The sequence below is a fragment of the Numenius arquata genome, chromosome 17 (genome assembly GCF_964106895.1).
Source record: "Numenius arquata chromosome 17, bNumArq3.hap1.1, whole genome shotgun sequence".
Lineage (NCBI taxonomy): Eukaryota > Metazoa > Chordata > Aves > Charadriiformes > Scolopacidae > Numenius > Numenius arquata.
The window spans coordinates 744443-762162 of record NC_133592.1 but is presented as its reverse complement, the minus strand read 5'-3'; the positions used below and the strand labels follow the sequence as shown (position 1 = coordinate 762162).

At 42.6% G+C, this 17720-nt stretch overlaps 2 protein-coding genes across 4 annotated transcripts in view; both read right to left on the bottom strand.

The window, feature by feature from the left end:
• Positions 1–1806, bottom strand: part of CEP112 (centrosomal protein 112) — a 165792-nt gene extending 163986 nt beyond the window's left edge. Inside the window, exons 1-2 of one of the 3 annotated variants that reach the window (XM_074160337.1) lie at positions 1672–1806; positions 590–708 (exon numbers count right to left, since the gene is read on the bottom strand). In XM_074160337.1, the coding sequence (XP_074016438.1) occupies positions 590–689 (100 nt within the window). In that variant the 5' untranslated portion in view covers positions 690–708; positions 1672–1806. The remainder of the gene's footprint in view (positions 1–589; positions 709–1671) is intronic. The other 2 variants (XM_074160339.1, XM_074160338.1) reach the window with 2 other exon arrangements.
• Positions 1807–6684: 4878 nt separating this feature from the next.
• Positions 6685–13756, bottom strand: APOH (apolipoprotein H). The gene is made up of 8 exons (XM_074160336.1): positions 13674–13756; positions 12366–12542; positions 11661–11757; positions 10234–10310; positions 9466–9654; positions 8645–8824; positions 7951–8148; positions 6685–7088 (listed from the first exon to the last, which is right to left on the bottom strand). The coding sequence occupies exons 1-8, from the start codon at positions 13735–13737 to the stop codon at positions 7018–7020; spliced, it is 1053 nt and encodes a 350-aa protein (XP_074016437.1). The 5' UTR covers positions 13738–13756; the 3' UTR covers positions 6685–7017.
• Between the last annotated feature and the right edge of the window lie 3964 nt (positions 13757–17720).

Sequence of the window (17720 nt, the reverse complement as noted above, 5' to 3'; positions counted from 1 at the left end):
CATTTTTTTAAACACACAATAAATCTTCATTCATTTAAAAAAAAATAATCTCTATTTACACAAGCTTGTAGCTTGATTGCTACCAAACAATGAAATTATTCATTTGATTAAATGTTTACAAAGCAAGGTCTTAATTTGTAGGGTTTGTGCCCTTAATAACCACCTTGTTCTAATCATTAGATTTATAAAACATTTATTAATTGCTGTTTATATTATTGCTCATTCCTAAGCCAAATTTTGAAAAACCTTATCTCTAAAAAAAATATTTGCAGTTTTGTAAGTGCAATCTCAAAACAAATGCCATTCAGAAGCTTTTCATTTCTACTTAATTAGGTTTTTTTTAAAATACAGATGTTAACGTATTTATGCAAAAGCATATTTACATCACCAAGATAAGCTCAAACAACAGCAATAGGTACCAAAAAAAAAATCAGCTTTGTAAGTTGTGCAAACCCCCCCTCAAAACAGTGCTTTGTTATATCAGACATTAAGCATCTAGTTAAAGAAAGTGATACAAGTACACATAATCATCAGTAACCTAGAATGTTGTCGTTAGTGCTTCTCTATATGCATGTTTTACCATATTTACCTGACCTATGCTGGAGTTTTAGAACATGAGGCTTCATATCCACAACACAGTGATCAAATTCTGCATCTAGTTTTTCCCATATTTCCTCTTCACCATTCATTTTGAAAGAACACAGTGACCTGCAAAATTATTCACACTGAAGTAGAAATGGTCAAATACCCCTACATATTAGTCTCTGTTCATCTTAGGCCATGCAAAGATGTGCTTTGGAGCTACACGGAAAATAAAACTATATCACGGAATCATGGAATTGTCAGAGTTGGAAGGGACCTCAAGAGGTCATCTCATCCAACTCCCCCGCTGAAGCAGGATTGCCTACAGCAAACGAGAGCTCTTCTTTGCAAACGACAGATATTCAATGTAATCTACAAGAACATGTTTTGTTTAGATTTGAAAATGAATAGTCAACCACACAAGAAGGTATTCAATTACACACAACTTGTATAAACACCTAGAGGCATTTGTGTCAGCATGTATAAAACACCTAATTGGTCATAGCCACGTTCGTAAGTTTCTCTTCCTTAGAGTTAGTATTATTCTTTTAAAGGGGAAAAAGGAGGAAAACCAGCACAAAGACCTGTGAGTGACAAGCGGCAGAACCAACAAATGTTGTCAGAATTGGTTTTTAACGAGAGTATTGAAGAGACAGCTCTTTAAGGTCACCTGTCACTTAACTTCCCAGCAGAAGCACATATCTTTTTCGTGCATTTGAGCTTAAAACTGCCACATATCTTCACCAGCAGAAGCCGAGCACAACAGCTGAGGCCGTGGGGGCCCTTCCCTGCGCACAAACCCCCCCGGCCCCGGCCCACCTCCCCCGAGCAGCGGGGCCCGTCCCCGCTCCGAGCCCCAGCCGCCCTCCCCGAGGGGAGAAAACAACCGCTTTCCCACCCCCCTTCCCTCGGGCCCTTTATCAAACCGCTTTCTGCGAGCCCCGCGCCTGGCCCCAGCTGATTAACAGCGATTTACCACAGCGACCAACCAGTTTGCAGGGTTGTTATGCCACAAACCGCCCCCAGGCCCCGCACCCCGGCCGGGCACCCTCCCCCGGGCCCTCTCCCCGCGACACGCCGCCCCGTTACCTCGCTCTCCGAGGGATCGGGGGGGCCGAGCCGGGCCGGCGGGCCCCGGCCCCCCTCAGCGGGGCAATGGCCGCCCCGCGCAGAGCCGGCCCTGCCGAACGGTTCAAACCGACCCCGCTCCCGGCGGCCCCCGCCGGCCCCGCGCGTTTCCGTTTCCGCGGGTTACCAGGCGACGCGGCCGGCGACAGCCAGGCCCGGCCCCGCGGCGGGGAGCCTGGGGCGGCCGGTCGCCACGGGGCCGGAGGTGAGGAGAGCCCTGAGGGGAGGCGTCGGGGGGCGGCTGGGTTCGGGCGGGTTGTTCGTGCCCGGAAGCTGGTACGGAAACAAACTCTTGGACTTGAGGGAGTAAAAGTGCGTGGAAGGAGGTCCTTTGACACCGCAGAAACACAGCCACCGCCTGTGATCGTTAATTAGTGTCTGAAGTGATTAACGTCGGCAGCGGTTGTCCCAGCTGGGCCCACCACACCCAGCTCTGCAATCATCGCTACACCCAGCGCTTCCCCCCCAAAATACATATGGGTGCATAGAGAAATATTTATTAATATGCAGGTTAAGAACCTCAAGAGGGCCCATCAGCGCCTGAGGGAGCGCCAAGGGAGGGGTGGGAGATGCCCGGCGTTTCCTGAGGGGCCCTCGTTAGGCGGGGACGGGCACGGGAGAGGCAGGGCCCAGGGGGCAGGAGCAGCGGGAGAGAACTCTGGGTTGTTGCTTTTTTTAATTGCTGCTAGCTGGATATCGCATATATCTACTTTTATACAGAATCATAGAATGGTTTAGGTTGAAAGGGACCTTAAAGATCATCTAGTTCTAACCTCTGCGGGCAGGGACAACTTGCTTCTCTGGGCAACCTGAGCCAGGGTCTCACCACCCTCACAGCAAAGAATTTCTTCCTAGTATCTCATCTAAATCTCCCCTCTTTCAGTTTAAAACCGTTCCCTTTTGTCCTATGGCTCCCCTCCCTCATCCAGAGTCCCTCCCCAGCTTTCCTGGAGCCCCCCCTTTAGGGACTGGAAGCTCTAAGGTCTCCCCGGAGCCTTCTCTTCTCCAGGCTGAACCCCCCCAACTCTCTCAGCCTGTCCTCACAGCAGAGGGGCTCCGGCCCTCCCAGCATCTCCGTGGCCTCCTCCGGCCCCGCTCCAACAGGTCCATGTCCTTCTGCTGTTGGTGCCCCCAGAGCTGGAGGCGGCACTGGGGGGTGTCTCCCCAGAGTGGAGCAGGGGGGCAGAATCCCCCCCCTCACCCTGCTGGCCACGCTGCTGGGGATGCAGCCCAGCGTGTGGGGGGCTTTCTGGGCTGCAAGCACATGTTGCCAGCTCATATCTTCATTATGATCAATATTTGGGGGGAAAAAATGCTTCCACTCAAAGCTTAGTGGAAAATATTTGCCACTGAAATTAAAGGTCAATAAATCAGATGTAGTTTTTGAGTCCGAGCGCTGTATTCATAGCTCTGTCATGAGGGCTGGAAGCATGACCGATGAAATGAGACTGAAATTGCAGGTGCAGGCTGAATAATTGCAGAGACAATTTTAGCCACAGTTTCTGAGTATTACTAAGTAAAATTTGTTAAAGTATATCCTTGTAGGTAATAGAGTGATTCTGAGTTCACTTTAAAATATTTAACATGCTCAATATTGGTCATTTTTCATGGGTTGTTTATGCCCCATCCCAAAGACAGAGAATGTGAGGGGGTGTTGTGGAACAGGAAAAAAAAAAAGTGCATGCCTGACTGCTACACAAAGGACACACATTATACTTTTTGTTTTGTAGCCATGTCAAAAAAGCTATCAATTAATTCAAATGACTTAGAGAAATCTCCCTTTCCTTTCAGGTCTTCAGCATCCTCCCGAGTCAATGAAATGATTGTGTGTATGTACGATCCCAAATAAATGTCTGACCTCTTTGATTATTTCTCTTTCCCCAAAATCCGTCACTGGCCTTACTGTGTGCAGAGCATCTAAAGTGCTTTTATCTCAGATGAGTAAACTCTTCAGCTCTTCTAAGGTTGATTCACATACACATAAACATCAAACAAGAATTTCTTAGAGGTACGATAGAAAATTGGCTGTTTTCTCTGATTTCTCAGCTGCTCTTGAGCAGAAGTGGTTCTGCGTTAGGGCTCGTTGGGTGATAGCTGTGACAGCGACACTGGTTGCCTACTAAGATTGCATGTAGCTCGTTAAATCAACATTTGACAGAAGCAGTGCAAAAAGCAGTGATGGAGTATGTAACCCATAGTGGAATCTCATGGGTAGATTACAAAGATTATTTATTATCTTTAAATTCCAAATTTAAAATAATTGTAATCTAATGTATTTTGAAGATGTGACAACTTTTAATCTATTTTAAAATAGTGGAAGATTCTTGCAACACAGTAAAACTGCTGCGTGGCTGGCTTTCTCAGAGCTGAACTTGCTTAACTGCTCACTTCTGAATCACCACGTAAGATGTTCAGATTTATCACAGGAATTTCGTAATCGCTAAGAAATCAATTTGTCCAAGTCAGTCCAGATCACAGGAGACAGATAATGGTTTTGTTCGTCGGTAGAATATGGAAGGCTGAAAGGACTTAACAGCATGACTCTTTCCAGGGGGGTTTCCGGAGGACAGCACGTTGGCCCTCGGTGAGAGGTTTGCATTTCTGTCCAGCAAATCTGCTTGTCGACAGCTGAAAAGGGTTGGGATTTCTAAGCCAACTTTTTTGTATGTTGTTGTTCATGGATTCATATCTGCAGATTGTCTTCAGATCTGAATATATCTCTGTTGTGCTCATCACAAAATACTTTGAAAAAATAAATTTGCTGGTATATGATGAAAAAGGACATGAGGCAGGGCAGAACCAATAAAATTGGAACCAGTGCTCTGGGAGAAATGTCTTGGGGGCATAGATCCAGTCTCTGGGTCTGCATACCGATGCAGAGCAGGGTGGCCAGAGAGGTTGAAGCCTACCTGCACTGATTTAACAATTGCATAACTTCTGTCCAAAAAGAAAGAAAAACTAAAGATTCGAGAAATGACCGAGGTCTTGTCTCAGCCAAAGCTGCAGCCTGGACATGATGAGTACTGATGTGCGCTGAGCCTCCAGAGGAAATCACTATAGATACACAATTGTAGAACACCTAGATATCCCAATCAGAATACAGAACAAATTTCCCAATTTAAATTGTAAAAATATCTTCATTTAAGTCAAACCCATTCAGTACTTCTTTTTTCATCTCATTTTACCATGCTCTCTTATCTCCGTAACTGTCTCAGCAGGTTGCCACAAGTAACATGAGCACAGCTTAAGGCATTATTTCAAACATCTTAAAAAAAAAAAAAAAAGGCAGATTTCACTCACTCGTTCCAGCCTTCGGAACACCTCTAGTAGCAATATATTTTTGAGACTTCCTAAGCAAAGCTTTCGTGTCTGAAAAGTTGTGACTCACAAACACCACATCACTTCAAAGACTTATCAGGTCACAGGCTTTTTTATCGCTCTTCTTGCTTCAGGAGACAAGATAGAAAACAGTGTATGAACATCAGCTCCTAAGGGTGATTCTTTAAAATATTCAAATACTGCAGATGCAGTGAGGAAGCGGAGCCAGCCGATGTGATCAGTTGTTCTCCTGCTGCACAGGTAAATAGAACTGGGAAAATTTGCTTAGAAAATGTGAACGTTCCTGGGGCAACTGTTACTGTGCAAAATACAAATAATTTCAGGGAAAGGTAGTGTTTCTGTGGCAGTGAATGCTAACTTAACGCCAACTCCGCAGGGTTTTGTGGTGAAAGACATGTTAATATTAAACTGTGTTTGGATGTCAGCTACCGGCCTGAACATCCCAGTCCCAGAGATGCGGCCACACAACATTGAGACTGGATTCCCAGACAGATAGGTTCCTGCCAGCTGATCTACGTGTGTGTTTAAAGTAGTGATGAGTATCTTGGCCTAACAGTCAAATGTCATTCAAGGATCCTGCGTACATGTTAGGAACCAAAACACTGCACATTGTACCAGCACAATACCCTCTGCAGTTGCCAGCCTGAATTTGTCTGTCTCTACATTCGGGAATTAAATTGCTGATGAGTACTAAGTATTAAATACTTAATAATAGCTGCCTCAATCTGTCCTTAAAAATAGGAAGTATAAGAACAAATTATATCAGTCATACTATTCAAATATTCATGTGCAGCCTTCAAAAAAAAGATAATTAGAGTATGTTCAGAGTTTTTTAATGGTAGCTGTAGCATCTTACAAGTAGTTTGATCTTAATGTTAAATGGTCCTTTTTAAAAGTCCTACAGTAGCTTGCTTACTGTGTAGCTAACTTCTGCTTTTAATCACAGAGAAAGCTTTTATACTTCAGAGGGAACCACATATGACTCATGACAATTTATCATAAATGCAACAAATATTTCTCTATCACTTTCTAGTGTGTTGAAGTTGTAATTGTTTTTTCTGAATGGAAATACAGACATCAGCACAAAACTTGCCAGACTGGATCATACCAGTAAACTACCTGTAACATAAATCAAATTAAAAGTACAGTTTACTTCAAAGCTGCTTAATGACCAGAAATCATTGCTGTTGCTCAATGGTGTACAATGCTCTTTCTTTTTAAAAAAAGGAATCAGTTATATTGCGTAATATTGAAACAGTGGTAAAAATTAACAGTTGTTTAAAACAACAGTTTCAAGTGAAGTTAGAATCTCAAAAACATAAATAGTCTTACTAACTTTATTTTTTTTTAAAGTATAAAAGAACCCTTGATCTGATGCTATTGACATTTAAACCATGGTTGGATACTTCGCTTCTAAACTCGTTTGGAAATCTCAGTCTTTCTACTTACGTGAATTCTAGAAAATCCTAGGCTGATGACCTGCTGTCTGATTAAAGGTCCACTCCCTATCACAGGGGAGTAGTAATGGAATCAAACCCCAGCTAATTACTAATGATGAAGGCTTTTCTGTATAAATCAGTTAAGAGCTAAAGATTTGATTGGTCATTAGGTAATGTTAAATAAGAACACATTATTGGCTGAAAATTACTTTATTTTAAAGGGACCGCTATTGAGAAAGTCATTTGCAATTACATAAATGTTGGAAATATGGAAAGAGAAGCGGTATTGCAGGGCTTTTGAAGAAGGCAGAGAAAAGAGAATGGAAGTTAATGGCTGAAATAATGTGGCACATGTTGTGAAAGAGGCTGGGAGGGAGGGATGGTGGGAGGGAAAATAGCTGAGACTGTGTTGGCAGGGAGTCCAGAGTTCACCTGGAAATTTACACTCATGGGACCTAAGTTTCCCTCTCTTACATGTCATGTTTTGTCTCAGTAAAGCTGAGATGTAGTACTGTATCAATTCTCTGATTCACGCTTGATCTTCACACGGTTTCATGTCTGATGGGTCCTTCTTCATAAGAGTTGAAAAAAAGCCACGTTCTGATGAAAACAAGAAATTAAGGTCTGAGGTTAAATTCTGGAAACGTGTGAAAGCTGAAAACATTATGTCTCATGGACCCTGCTAGCTGAGCAATCAATCTTTGCATCATTGTAAAACCACTAGAAGAAATACACTATTTTAATTCTCTTTTAATGAAAGCTGAGCTACATCCATCAGAAGCTAAGCCGAATGCGAGGAAAGATGTTTTCATCGGGCATAGGCTGTGTTTCTTCCTTCACTCGCAAATGACAATAAAACTGACAAGGAATATTCTATGAAAGGAATATTGATAAAACAAATGCAAAGCATTTCCTCTTGCTAACAAACTTCAGTATTTAATCTGTTTATTTATCCTAAAAACCTGTGTGCCTGTGAAGGAGTTCCTCCAGCATCAGCTCCTCCCAACCTTGTCAGCTGCTTTTTAACACTCTTGGGCCAAAGTCAGGACCCGTATGTTATGGGTCAGCGTACCGTGGGAGCAGCGCACAGAGTGGGAGTGAATGCGTCAGGTTCTCAAGCCTGCAGCAGTGTTCAGGCTCTGTTCCCCTGGAGAAGGTGTTGATCCAAGGATTCATGAAATCCCAGAATGCTTTATGTATGGCGTTTTGTTTGGGCGAGGCCACTTCTAAATAACACCTTCTAAGAACACAGCAGGGATCAAAGCAGGGCTCTGACATATCCAAAAGAAAAGTCTTGCTCTGCTTTCTCTCAGGCCATTTCTTCCTAAATACTCAAGAAGTTTAGTCCAAGGCAGATGAATTAGTCAGATAGGGCTCGAAGATGAATGATGACATTGCCCCCATGCTGAAGTACTTGTTATTCCATCACCAGAAGCTGTGTTACGATTAGCCGAGCTCGTACCTTTGAAACAGGCGGGGAGAGTCAGGTTGCCATCCACACATGGAACAGCTACAGTGTAGGCACAGGACTTTTCTTTATTCTTGCAGAAGAAGGATATAGTTTCACCATGCTGAATGCCTTCCTTGAGGTCGTTCTGAACTCTCTTCTTCTCACCGTTGTATAATACTACAGCTTTTTTAACTGGTATTTTACATGGGCCTGTAAAACAATCCAGTTATAAGTAACATGTAAAGATAATTAAAACTTTGTTTTGAAAAGTGGGTAGAGTAGATCCCATCAGAAATCTGTACAGGTGACATTTGGGAATGAAAAATAATTTCTTCCCACACGTACATGGTACTTCTGCTGATATTCCAATGTTGAAGAAATTCAGACCCCTAAGAATAGAGTCAAAAGATTCCAGTGAAAATCCAGCCTCAGTAAATTTTCTAATTAGATTAAATAAGAAGAGAGGAAAAACTCAGGCAAAATAAATTTACGTGGCTGATTACTGAGGTCGATTCTGATGCATCATATCATACAATGTTCAGTGTTAGGAGTCTCTTAGATTAGCAGGGTCTTGAAATTACTATTTCAGTTTTCTTTTGAGGACAGCTCTTGCACAAAGGTGTGATAGCTCATCAACAATCAGAGTGGTGGTCTTTTAGGGAAATTCTATGTGATAGGTGGTTTCTAACAGACAATGCATATATACCTTTGCAGGTTGGCTTTGTGGACCAGTTTCCAGTGTTTTCACAGCGGGAATGCTTAGGTCCGTCCAGCACGTAGCTGGGCTGGCAGCCGAAGCTGACACTTTCGTTATAGTGGTACGTTCTACGGACAGCAAACTCTATGAATCCATTTTCTATTCCTGTTGGAGTGGGGCATGTGACAACTGCGGTACAAAAGCAAAAACAAAGCTTTAGCAATGTTGCGGTTCTAAAAGACACACTATATACTTTGAAAAATACATAAAAGTTTCATGGTGATTCATTTCAGCCTTGTGCACAGGAAAACATGGCCAGGGGAAAGATAGTTTAAAAAACCACAATAAATGAATATTACTTGTTTTAAATGCACATCTATTGCAATATGTGGTTATATCCAAAATACTTAAATGTGGCGTAGTTTCACTGCAATCAGTAAAGTTCTTAAGAGTAAGTTTTTCTATTTCTTAGCTTAATCCTAGCACTTAGTAGAATAAGAAAGTATACTAATATAATAAGTAGAATAATATAATAAATAAAAGTAGAATGCTGGCTGTGTTCTGGAGGGCAGGCTCCGATTCCTCACTGGGAACTGCTTTTAGCAGGTTTTGTTTGTACAACCTTTATACCTGCAGTAAATATTTCGTCAATCCCATGTTGCGTGCAATGTTGTTAGCAATCACCTTGCATTCACGAGTCAGACACTCAGAATAATTCTACTGTATGTTTGCAATAACAATTGTAAAAAAGCCAACTAAGGTTGTTCATATAGGTTTCTATATACAATTCTAGGGAGTATTTTAGGTGGTGATAAAAGTCATTTACTTACCCTTGCACTCTGGAATGCTGCTCCAGCTCCCGTTGGCCATGCAGGTTGCTGTCTCATTCCCAATAAGTGCGAGAGGAGGCATACATTCAAAAGTAATCATGTCCAGGAAATAAGAAATATTTCCAGGTTTTACGCGACGGTAAGAAAGGACTCCAAATTCAGGAAGGGAAGGAGGTGCGCAAGTCACCGCTAGAAAAGCACAGCGTTCATAGAAATTAAAGGTTAAAGATCAAATTATTACTAGAATCACGGGAGCAACGTGCTTATAACCACAATAACCCACACTGCTATTTACAGAAGCATAGCTAACAAAACAAAAGTTCAGATTAAAAGTCTCAGGAGCCATAGAGTATGTAATTCCTGGTTTTTGCTATATTTTTCAGACAATATTATGCAGTATATTGCTTTTTCAGTAAAGTGTTTATGCAGGACAGGTTATAGCAAAAGCACATGTAACAGTTGCAGAGGCATGACAATTTCCTCTTTTTATACCCAGGGAGAATGAATTTGAGTGGATAAGCATCTTACTCTCAGCTGTAAATAGCATCCCTGATCCTGGCCTTTCATACAGACCTTTAAATTCTGTTTCTCTAAAACTAGAATCCGCATGTCTAAACCCAAACATACAGGGTTCTTGATTTTCCCTAACCGTTTTTTGCACAGCACTATAGGAGGTCTCCGAATAAGAATATACGTAATTCTGTGTGATGTAAAGGAATCTTTCTGCAATAAGAATAAGGAGTAGTTCTGTAGTATTTGAACACGTACGCTGACACTGTGGAAAAGTTCCACTCCACTTCCCATCTGCCATGCATTGGCTCGTTCTTGTCCCAATGAGGTTGTACCTGGAAACAAAGAGACCTGGTTATCAGGAAGCTTAACAAACACGGAGAAGAATCAAGTTGTTCTTTGCAAGAAGGATTTCTCATAAGCAGAATTAAGAGCCCAGTTCTGAAATCTTTCTCTAGTTCCGGCACTTACGGACCTCAAAAGAATTTTAAATTCCAATACGAAAACTAGTGAGTATTCGAGTGTTGCAAGTGTCCAGACAGAAGGCTTGATACAAAAAGATGTTTGGCCATTTCAACTGTATATTCTATCTTCTATATTAATTTCTACAGCTGATTAATACTGTGGATATATGTAAGTAGTGAGCACTGATCTGTGATTGCTGATATAAATGTTATGGTTTCTTGGGAGGAGTTCCTAGATAATTACATCAATTAGGATCAAACTATTGCAAAGAACTCAGCACTCTCAGGAACTAAAGTGACTGAGGCACATTATTTTATTGTAATGCCAGCTGGCCTAGTTTAATTTCCATATGCACTCTAAAAGCCTCTCTCCCATCCTCTGTACTTGTATTATTGGCACTTGTTCTGAGTTTTAAAGAAATGTTAATCGTGTATCTATCATTTCAATATCACACAGCTGAAAACCAGTAAATTAAAATTAGCAAAATTAAATCAAGTCCAATTGCTACATTTGGTGTCATAGCTGAATGTATTATTCCTTATCTTGCTCCTCTTTTGCAGAAGGAGGTAGCTGACGCTGTTGAGACTCTTCAGTGAACTCTAGCCTATGTCTCACCTATGACCTTCCCAGGTAAGCACGGTTTATTAATTAATTACCCAAGATGAACTCTATACTACTGTCAAATATTTCCCTGTATTCACCACAATCACTTTTCTTTAAATGCATCCTCATTTCTAAAACAGGCAAGTAGCCTTGATGCTCCAGGGACCAAATTAGGATTAACCTCATGTTTTCATTTGCTGAGCTCAGAAGGGCATAGAAACAAAATTTTCACTCTCCAGAGCCTAACAGCATAACAACTTAGATGCAGATTATCTTCTCTCTGCTGTAGGATTTCATCTCATGATGTAATAAGAGGATTTAAAAATCAGGGAAAAGCAGTCCAGAATAAATCTTTGCATAAAATCTCTGCTATTTTGATAGTATCTGTAAGACATTGCTTTGGAGCAGCAAAGCTCCTGACTGAACAGAGTAGCCAAGACTGAACAGAGCAGGATGACCAGATATGCAATTTTTTTTTTTTAGTTTCTAAAGTGGAGGTGGCCGTTTATGTGCAGTTTTCTAAGTTCCCTGGCTTGCAATGCTGGGGCAGGTGATACTAGAATGTAATACTGTAGTTCAGGTTATTCATTTAACAGCATGAGGAAGGGAATGCTTACCCTGGTTCGCATGAGAAACTTATAGAACTCTGATAGTGGAAGTCTGTAAAATCGATCTTTCCATGCTGCAAGGGTCCAGGAGTGGGACATCTCTTTGCTGTTAATTAAAGATAATAAAAGGGTATTATTTCATGAGGTATGAAGCTAGGATTATGGAAATGAGTTGATCTTAAAGGGGCCCTGGTCTTTCATGTTTCTCCACTTCCATGTACTGCATTCCATAAGTCTAGCTACTCCACATTTCTCTCAAAATATAATAGGATTTGTGATTAAATAATTTTTAACACTTGATTGTCTGAGGAAAGTAACTTATATGCAATGAAATGATAAAAAAGAACAGAGGGTTACGATAAATGCAGGTGTTATCGAGCAGCATACATCATTAGAGTATAAGCACTGCTGGGCTGAGTCTGATTAGGGTTCACCTTGTCCAGGTCCAATTCCATCACCATCCGGGAGCAGAGGCTTAAGGAAAAGCGTGGGACATGGATGAGAAGATCTTTCCCCTGTAACTTGCCCCTCGTCTCCCCCCCACCCAGCTGTCTTCCAACAAGTAAGGATAGAACAATCGGAAAACAGAAATATATCAGTTTAAATAGATCAGAGTAATCAGGTGGACTACAAAATACCCTTTTCAGGTCAGTGCACGGCATGTCAGCAAGATGGGACAAAATCTAGGAATAGGATTTACTTTGTTTTACTTACGTAGGCACAGCAGGGTATTGATAGGCCACTTGCCCGTCGGGAGGCAGGTGTACTTCCTTTGGCCGGAATTGGGGACAAACCCAGGCCTACAGGTGTATTCAATTTCCTCACCCACATCATACACGCTTTTGTTTACATCAATTGTGGCAAAGAGCACTTCTGGTGGCCTGGGACAGACTGGAGGAAAGGAGACGCTTTACAAGAAATTGGGCAGAAAAGTTGGCGTTGTTTTCATTTCCTAAGAGGAAGCCCAGGTTTCTGTATTATCATCAACTGTAGTATGTTCCTGCACTGAGCTAAACCTTCTGTGATCCAGAGCTACAGAACTTGCTGAGGCAGCTGATGGCTGCTATAGGTATTAGCCAGGAAAAAATGTGTTCTTCCTCTGCCCCTCTAGCACTGGCCCCAGTTACATTTTGTGTCACTTTTTTTTAACTAAAATTTACTTTTGTTTCAAAATGGATTTATGAAGGTATTCTGCAAAGCGAGTCAATTATGGTAAGTTACCTTGGACAAAAGAGGGACTTAGAAGCAAACTAATGCATTTTACTTTTAATCTAAATTAATTTGGTGGGGTCAGCCTGAAATTAGATCATTATTTTTTTTAAATTAAATTTATTTTTCTCTCGTTTCCCCAGTTTTTCTGTTCAGTAGGGCAAACGCTGCATTACATGAGAGAGTTCTGATTCCAAACCAGCTTTAACATGTTGACAGCATGAACAGCTCATCACCCGGAGAGTGAGAACAGGAGGGGAGCAGCAAAGGAGGAACGGAGGGTGCAGAGTGTGCTCCCGCAAAGGACATGGAGAGAGGCTGCTGCTGAGACTGTGGGGAGAGAACACGACATAAAGCTCGTGCTGTAGAAATGCAGAGCAAACAGCGGGAGAGAGAACACGACACAGCGCCCAGAGCCCTTGGCGTGGGGGAAAGGAGGAGAAAAGCGAGGCAGGAGCGATGCCAGGCTGCCCCACGGCGGAGGGGAAAGTGAGGTGAGCAGGGAGCTGGGCAGAGGGACGGAGCAAGGTTAACTACTTTGGCACACACCGGGAGCCTGGTTTCCACAACTACCAATATTTCATCTGTTTTCCTCCATTTTATACCTTTGTATCCAGCAGTTCACCTCACCCTAGGAAGAGACGGAGGAAAGAATGGAAGGGAAAAAGAGAGGAAGTAGCTTTCAGAGAAAATTCCCCTTCAAAACACTTGACCAGAATTGTCTGAAAGCTTTAAAAATCCTATTGCTTTCTCCAGCTTCCCTCCTTCACGCTTCAGGACAGTATTGGCTGTTAGAAAGTGGAAGGCACTTACCTTTCACTGCAAGAGCACAGTGGCTCAGAGCAACGATGCACACGGCCAGTGCCAGGGGGTGCATTGCTGCCAGTCCACAAGCCCAAATGACCCTCCGTCCAGTGTTCCTCCTCTTCAAAATAAAGGCATCCACAAAAGCACGGTTATATATTAACTCTTTGTATTTATTCCCATCCTAGTAAACAGAAGATAAAAGGTTCCTTGTGTTGCTTGTAATAAAGGATGAAACAGCCATCACATGTTGAGTCGCACATAATGCAGGAATTCAGACAGTGATCTGGGCTGAAAACATCTCATCTCCGCTTGTTTCTGCAGAGCATCTCCTGTTAGGACCGATGGTTTTGAAAAAACAATATTATCTTCTCAGCATCTTTAGAGGATGAGGATGTTTGGAATATGATATTGGATCAAATAATAGAACTGTAAGAAGCTTTTGTTTATCACTCCAGTGTGTACGTTTCTAAGTACCAAAGATTCCTGAGAGTTATAACTAAATCTTTCTAAGGCGAAATGATTAGCGTTGGAGTGACATCGGTATTGTCATACGCCTCCAGTCATGATACCAATCTCATGCCAGTTACACGAGATGATGATCTGGCCTGAAACTTCAGGCTTCAGGGGCCTGTTTGATCAGATTCATGTCGTCAATAAGCATCTTTCAATTAACAGATAACTAAAAGCAGCAGAGACAGCAGCCAGTGCTGCAGGAGGAGTGAACTAATGATTTTAGACTGTGCTCATTTGTGACAAGGGGGTCAAGCTTAAATCATATTTTCGGGTGGTATAAAGACTTGTTTTGGTGCTGCAATTTGGGGTCATCAAGTGAAAACTCCAGAGATACCAGCTGAGGTTCTGATCACTTCGGTTCTCCTAATTTAGCAGATTTTAACTGCAGGAGCATCTGAAGTGCAACCAAAATAACATTTGTGTAATTATTGTTCCACAGTTTGATGTTTCTAATCTGAGTATCCTCCTTCCCTGCTGACTCACAGCCTGTGAGGGGGAGTGAGGGACATTTGAAGCTCTAACGAGAAGCTAGGTTATGGCAAACTCTTGCTGCTGTCATCTTAAACCATTTGTTTATTTTTGTTTTATAAACTTTTTCTGTTTGCATTTAAAACACAGTTTTTAGCCACCACGTTAAACAATTAGGAACATGCTATTCTCTTCAGAGAGAAAATGCCGTGAGTGTCCTGCTCAAAATATTTACCAAATACCCAGTGCCAAAGGGCGAAGTACCACTGCTAAATCAACAGAAAAAACTGACTTCATTTTCTGTATTTACATCTGATTATTTTTTCATTTGTCACAGCCTGCTTCTTCCTCTGCTTTCTCTACAAAATTTCACAAGTATCTTTTCCCTTCCCAGCACACTGCGATCTGTAATGAACTGTCTTGCCTCTGGTTTGAAGATCCTCAGATCTGCCTGCTCTTTTGATTACATTCTTTCCTGGGTTTAGAATGGCACAGGAATGGATGGGCACAATTTTATCCATTTCCACATTGACCGTGTGAGCATTTCTCCCTATGCTCAGCAGGTGGCAGAATGTCCTCTGCCATATACCGTACAGGTATGGGCGTGAACAGAGAAGTTTCCTATGCTACTTTGAGAAGAGGGGGGAAAAAAGGCTTAAATTATGTGTACATTAACTTTTCCATATATTTTGTGTGTGAGAACTTTACTGCTTTAAAATTGAAAGTAAAGCAATAATTGCATGTGAAACTGAGAGGAATGAATAATTAAGTATGCGTTTCACACAACTGCATAATCGCTGCCAATATTGTGATTCTTTTTGAAAAGGTATTTCTCTGCAATAAGGAGCATTAGAATGTACGTCACAAATAACTGTGTCCTTTCCAGCAACTGGAGCGGATGTGATGGTTGTTGTGTGGATTCACCTTGGCGGAGCACGAGCAAACCAAGCTAGTTCTTTCCGTATGTGGTGGTAGTACACAATTACACGTAGCATCTGATTTTCCATCAGATCCGACCCACTCCCTTAGCACGTGCTATTTCTTATTAGAGCTCCTACAAACCCGGTCGTTAAGCAGAACTTGATTTCATTAATGGCCATATAAACAGGGAGCAGACTGATGGTCTCTACCACAAATAGTATTATACTCTAAGGAAAGAAATGGTAGCTGCAAGCGGAGAAAGTAGTGCAAGAAGCCCCTGAGATGGTACCAGCCCGCGTGATACGCAGAGTGTCGGTCTCATAGCACTCTAATGGTTACCCGGGTTTGTGCGAGCGTAACCTAAGAGGAGAATACGCAGGAGCGATGCGAACAAACTGTCTTTGCAGAAGCGGTGTCACCCAGACAAAAAGGTGAAGGGCAGGACAGCAGAGCTCCAGGGTGCATGTCTGCAAAGAGAGCGATGGAGTGGTGGAGACCGGCACCGCTGGCTGATCCGAGCGGTTTTGGTAAGGAGTAAGAGAGGAAGAGGATAAGCCAGCAAAGGCCTTGAAAGTGGAGGTAAAAATGTCATATGGAAGAGAAGGAGGAAAAAAATAGTAGAAGGATGTTAAGAGAAAAATGGTGATGAAAAACAGTCTCTGCAGCAACGTTCTTCATTGACAGCAGGGGTCAGCTGGAGCTGTCATGACAATAGGAAAAGGCATTGTAAGCGCCGGGACAGCAGGTAACAAGAAGGTAGGCAAAGGCTTTCAGCAGGAATTGGTCTCTCCCAGAGATATGATGCAGAAGGTTTGCAAGATGTAGACAGACTGAAGGTCAGTGCAAGTAACAGTTTCCCAGGTAAGGAGCCAGACCCCATGTCCTTCCTCTGATCTCTCTGTCTGCTTCTCTAGTTGAGGCTGCAGTTTTCCTGATATTGTAGGATATGTCACACCTCTGATCCTGCCACTGACATCCTGGCAGTCTGTCCTTCCGCACAAGTGTGGGGTCTGCATTACCCACCAGATTCTCCAGATTTTCTGACTGTTCTTCAACCAAAAAATGCTTGACACAGCCAGTCCAAAATGCAGGTGTTTCTCAAACCAACAGGAACATCTTGACTGGGGACACTGAGGTGGGGTATCGCAGAGAAGCTGAACGCAGCGCTCCCTTGTGTGCCGCCATCCTCTGGCTGAGGCACTCTCGCTGCCGTGAAAGCCGGCCTTGGGACTGAACTTGCACCAACAACCTCGTCCTTTTCCTACAAGGGTGGGGATATTCGGGTTCCAGCTGTTGTTTCACCCGTCAGTCACTGGGTTTCCCTGTGCCCACCCATCCCTCCCTGCAGAGCACGGCGGGGCGATGGTCAGATGGGTAGCGGATATATCCCTGTTCCTCTGCAGGAGCAGGTGTTAAGTCACGGGTCCAATCATGGCCCTGCACGTTGCCAAGACAGTTCTATTAATATTTGTTCAAAGTTCATTTATGCTCCGCACAAACATTTTTATCGCCTCTTCTCAATACATCCAGTGTTGAAGTGAGTGCTCCGTTGTGCTGAAAATAAAAAGTAAGAAGGTAAACTGAGGCATTTGTAGCCTTAGAGAAAAATAATGGCATTCAGTTCTGGACAAGTTGAAACTGTTCCTACTTCCCAAATATTAGTTGCATTTCATACTTAATGTAGACCTGTATAGACAATTTAGATGTGGGCATTCGTTATTAGCAAAATATTCAGCCAGAAGCCAAGATCCATTTGCAGTGAATTATTTTCCAGCAGAAGTTTATATTTCACGTGTTTGGAGATGTTGGGAGTAAATGCACAGTCACTGCTACTGACCTGAGAGAATGGCTCGGGGACATGAAAAGTGAACAGTGTCCATGTAGTTCTTACAAAGATTATTTTCACTTAGTAGCATGTTTCGGGGTGAACTGCAGCCCCAGTTACCACTGGTGTTCCACAGTGCTTTTTCTGAAGTTACTGAAATAATTATCATTTTAGTCCCAGACCTTAAACCGCTTTACGCACCCACCAGCTTACTGGAAGTGGAGTATGGAATACCCGATCCTGTGTCACTGGGAGGGGTCAGAGGGCTGGCACTGGCAGCCTTTCCAGGTGACAGCAGCCCTGTCTTCTGCGGCAGAGACGTGAAG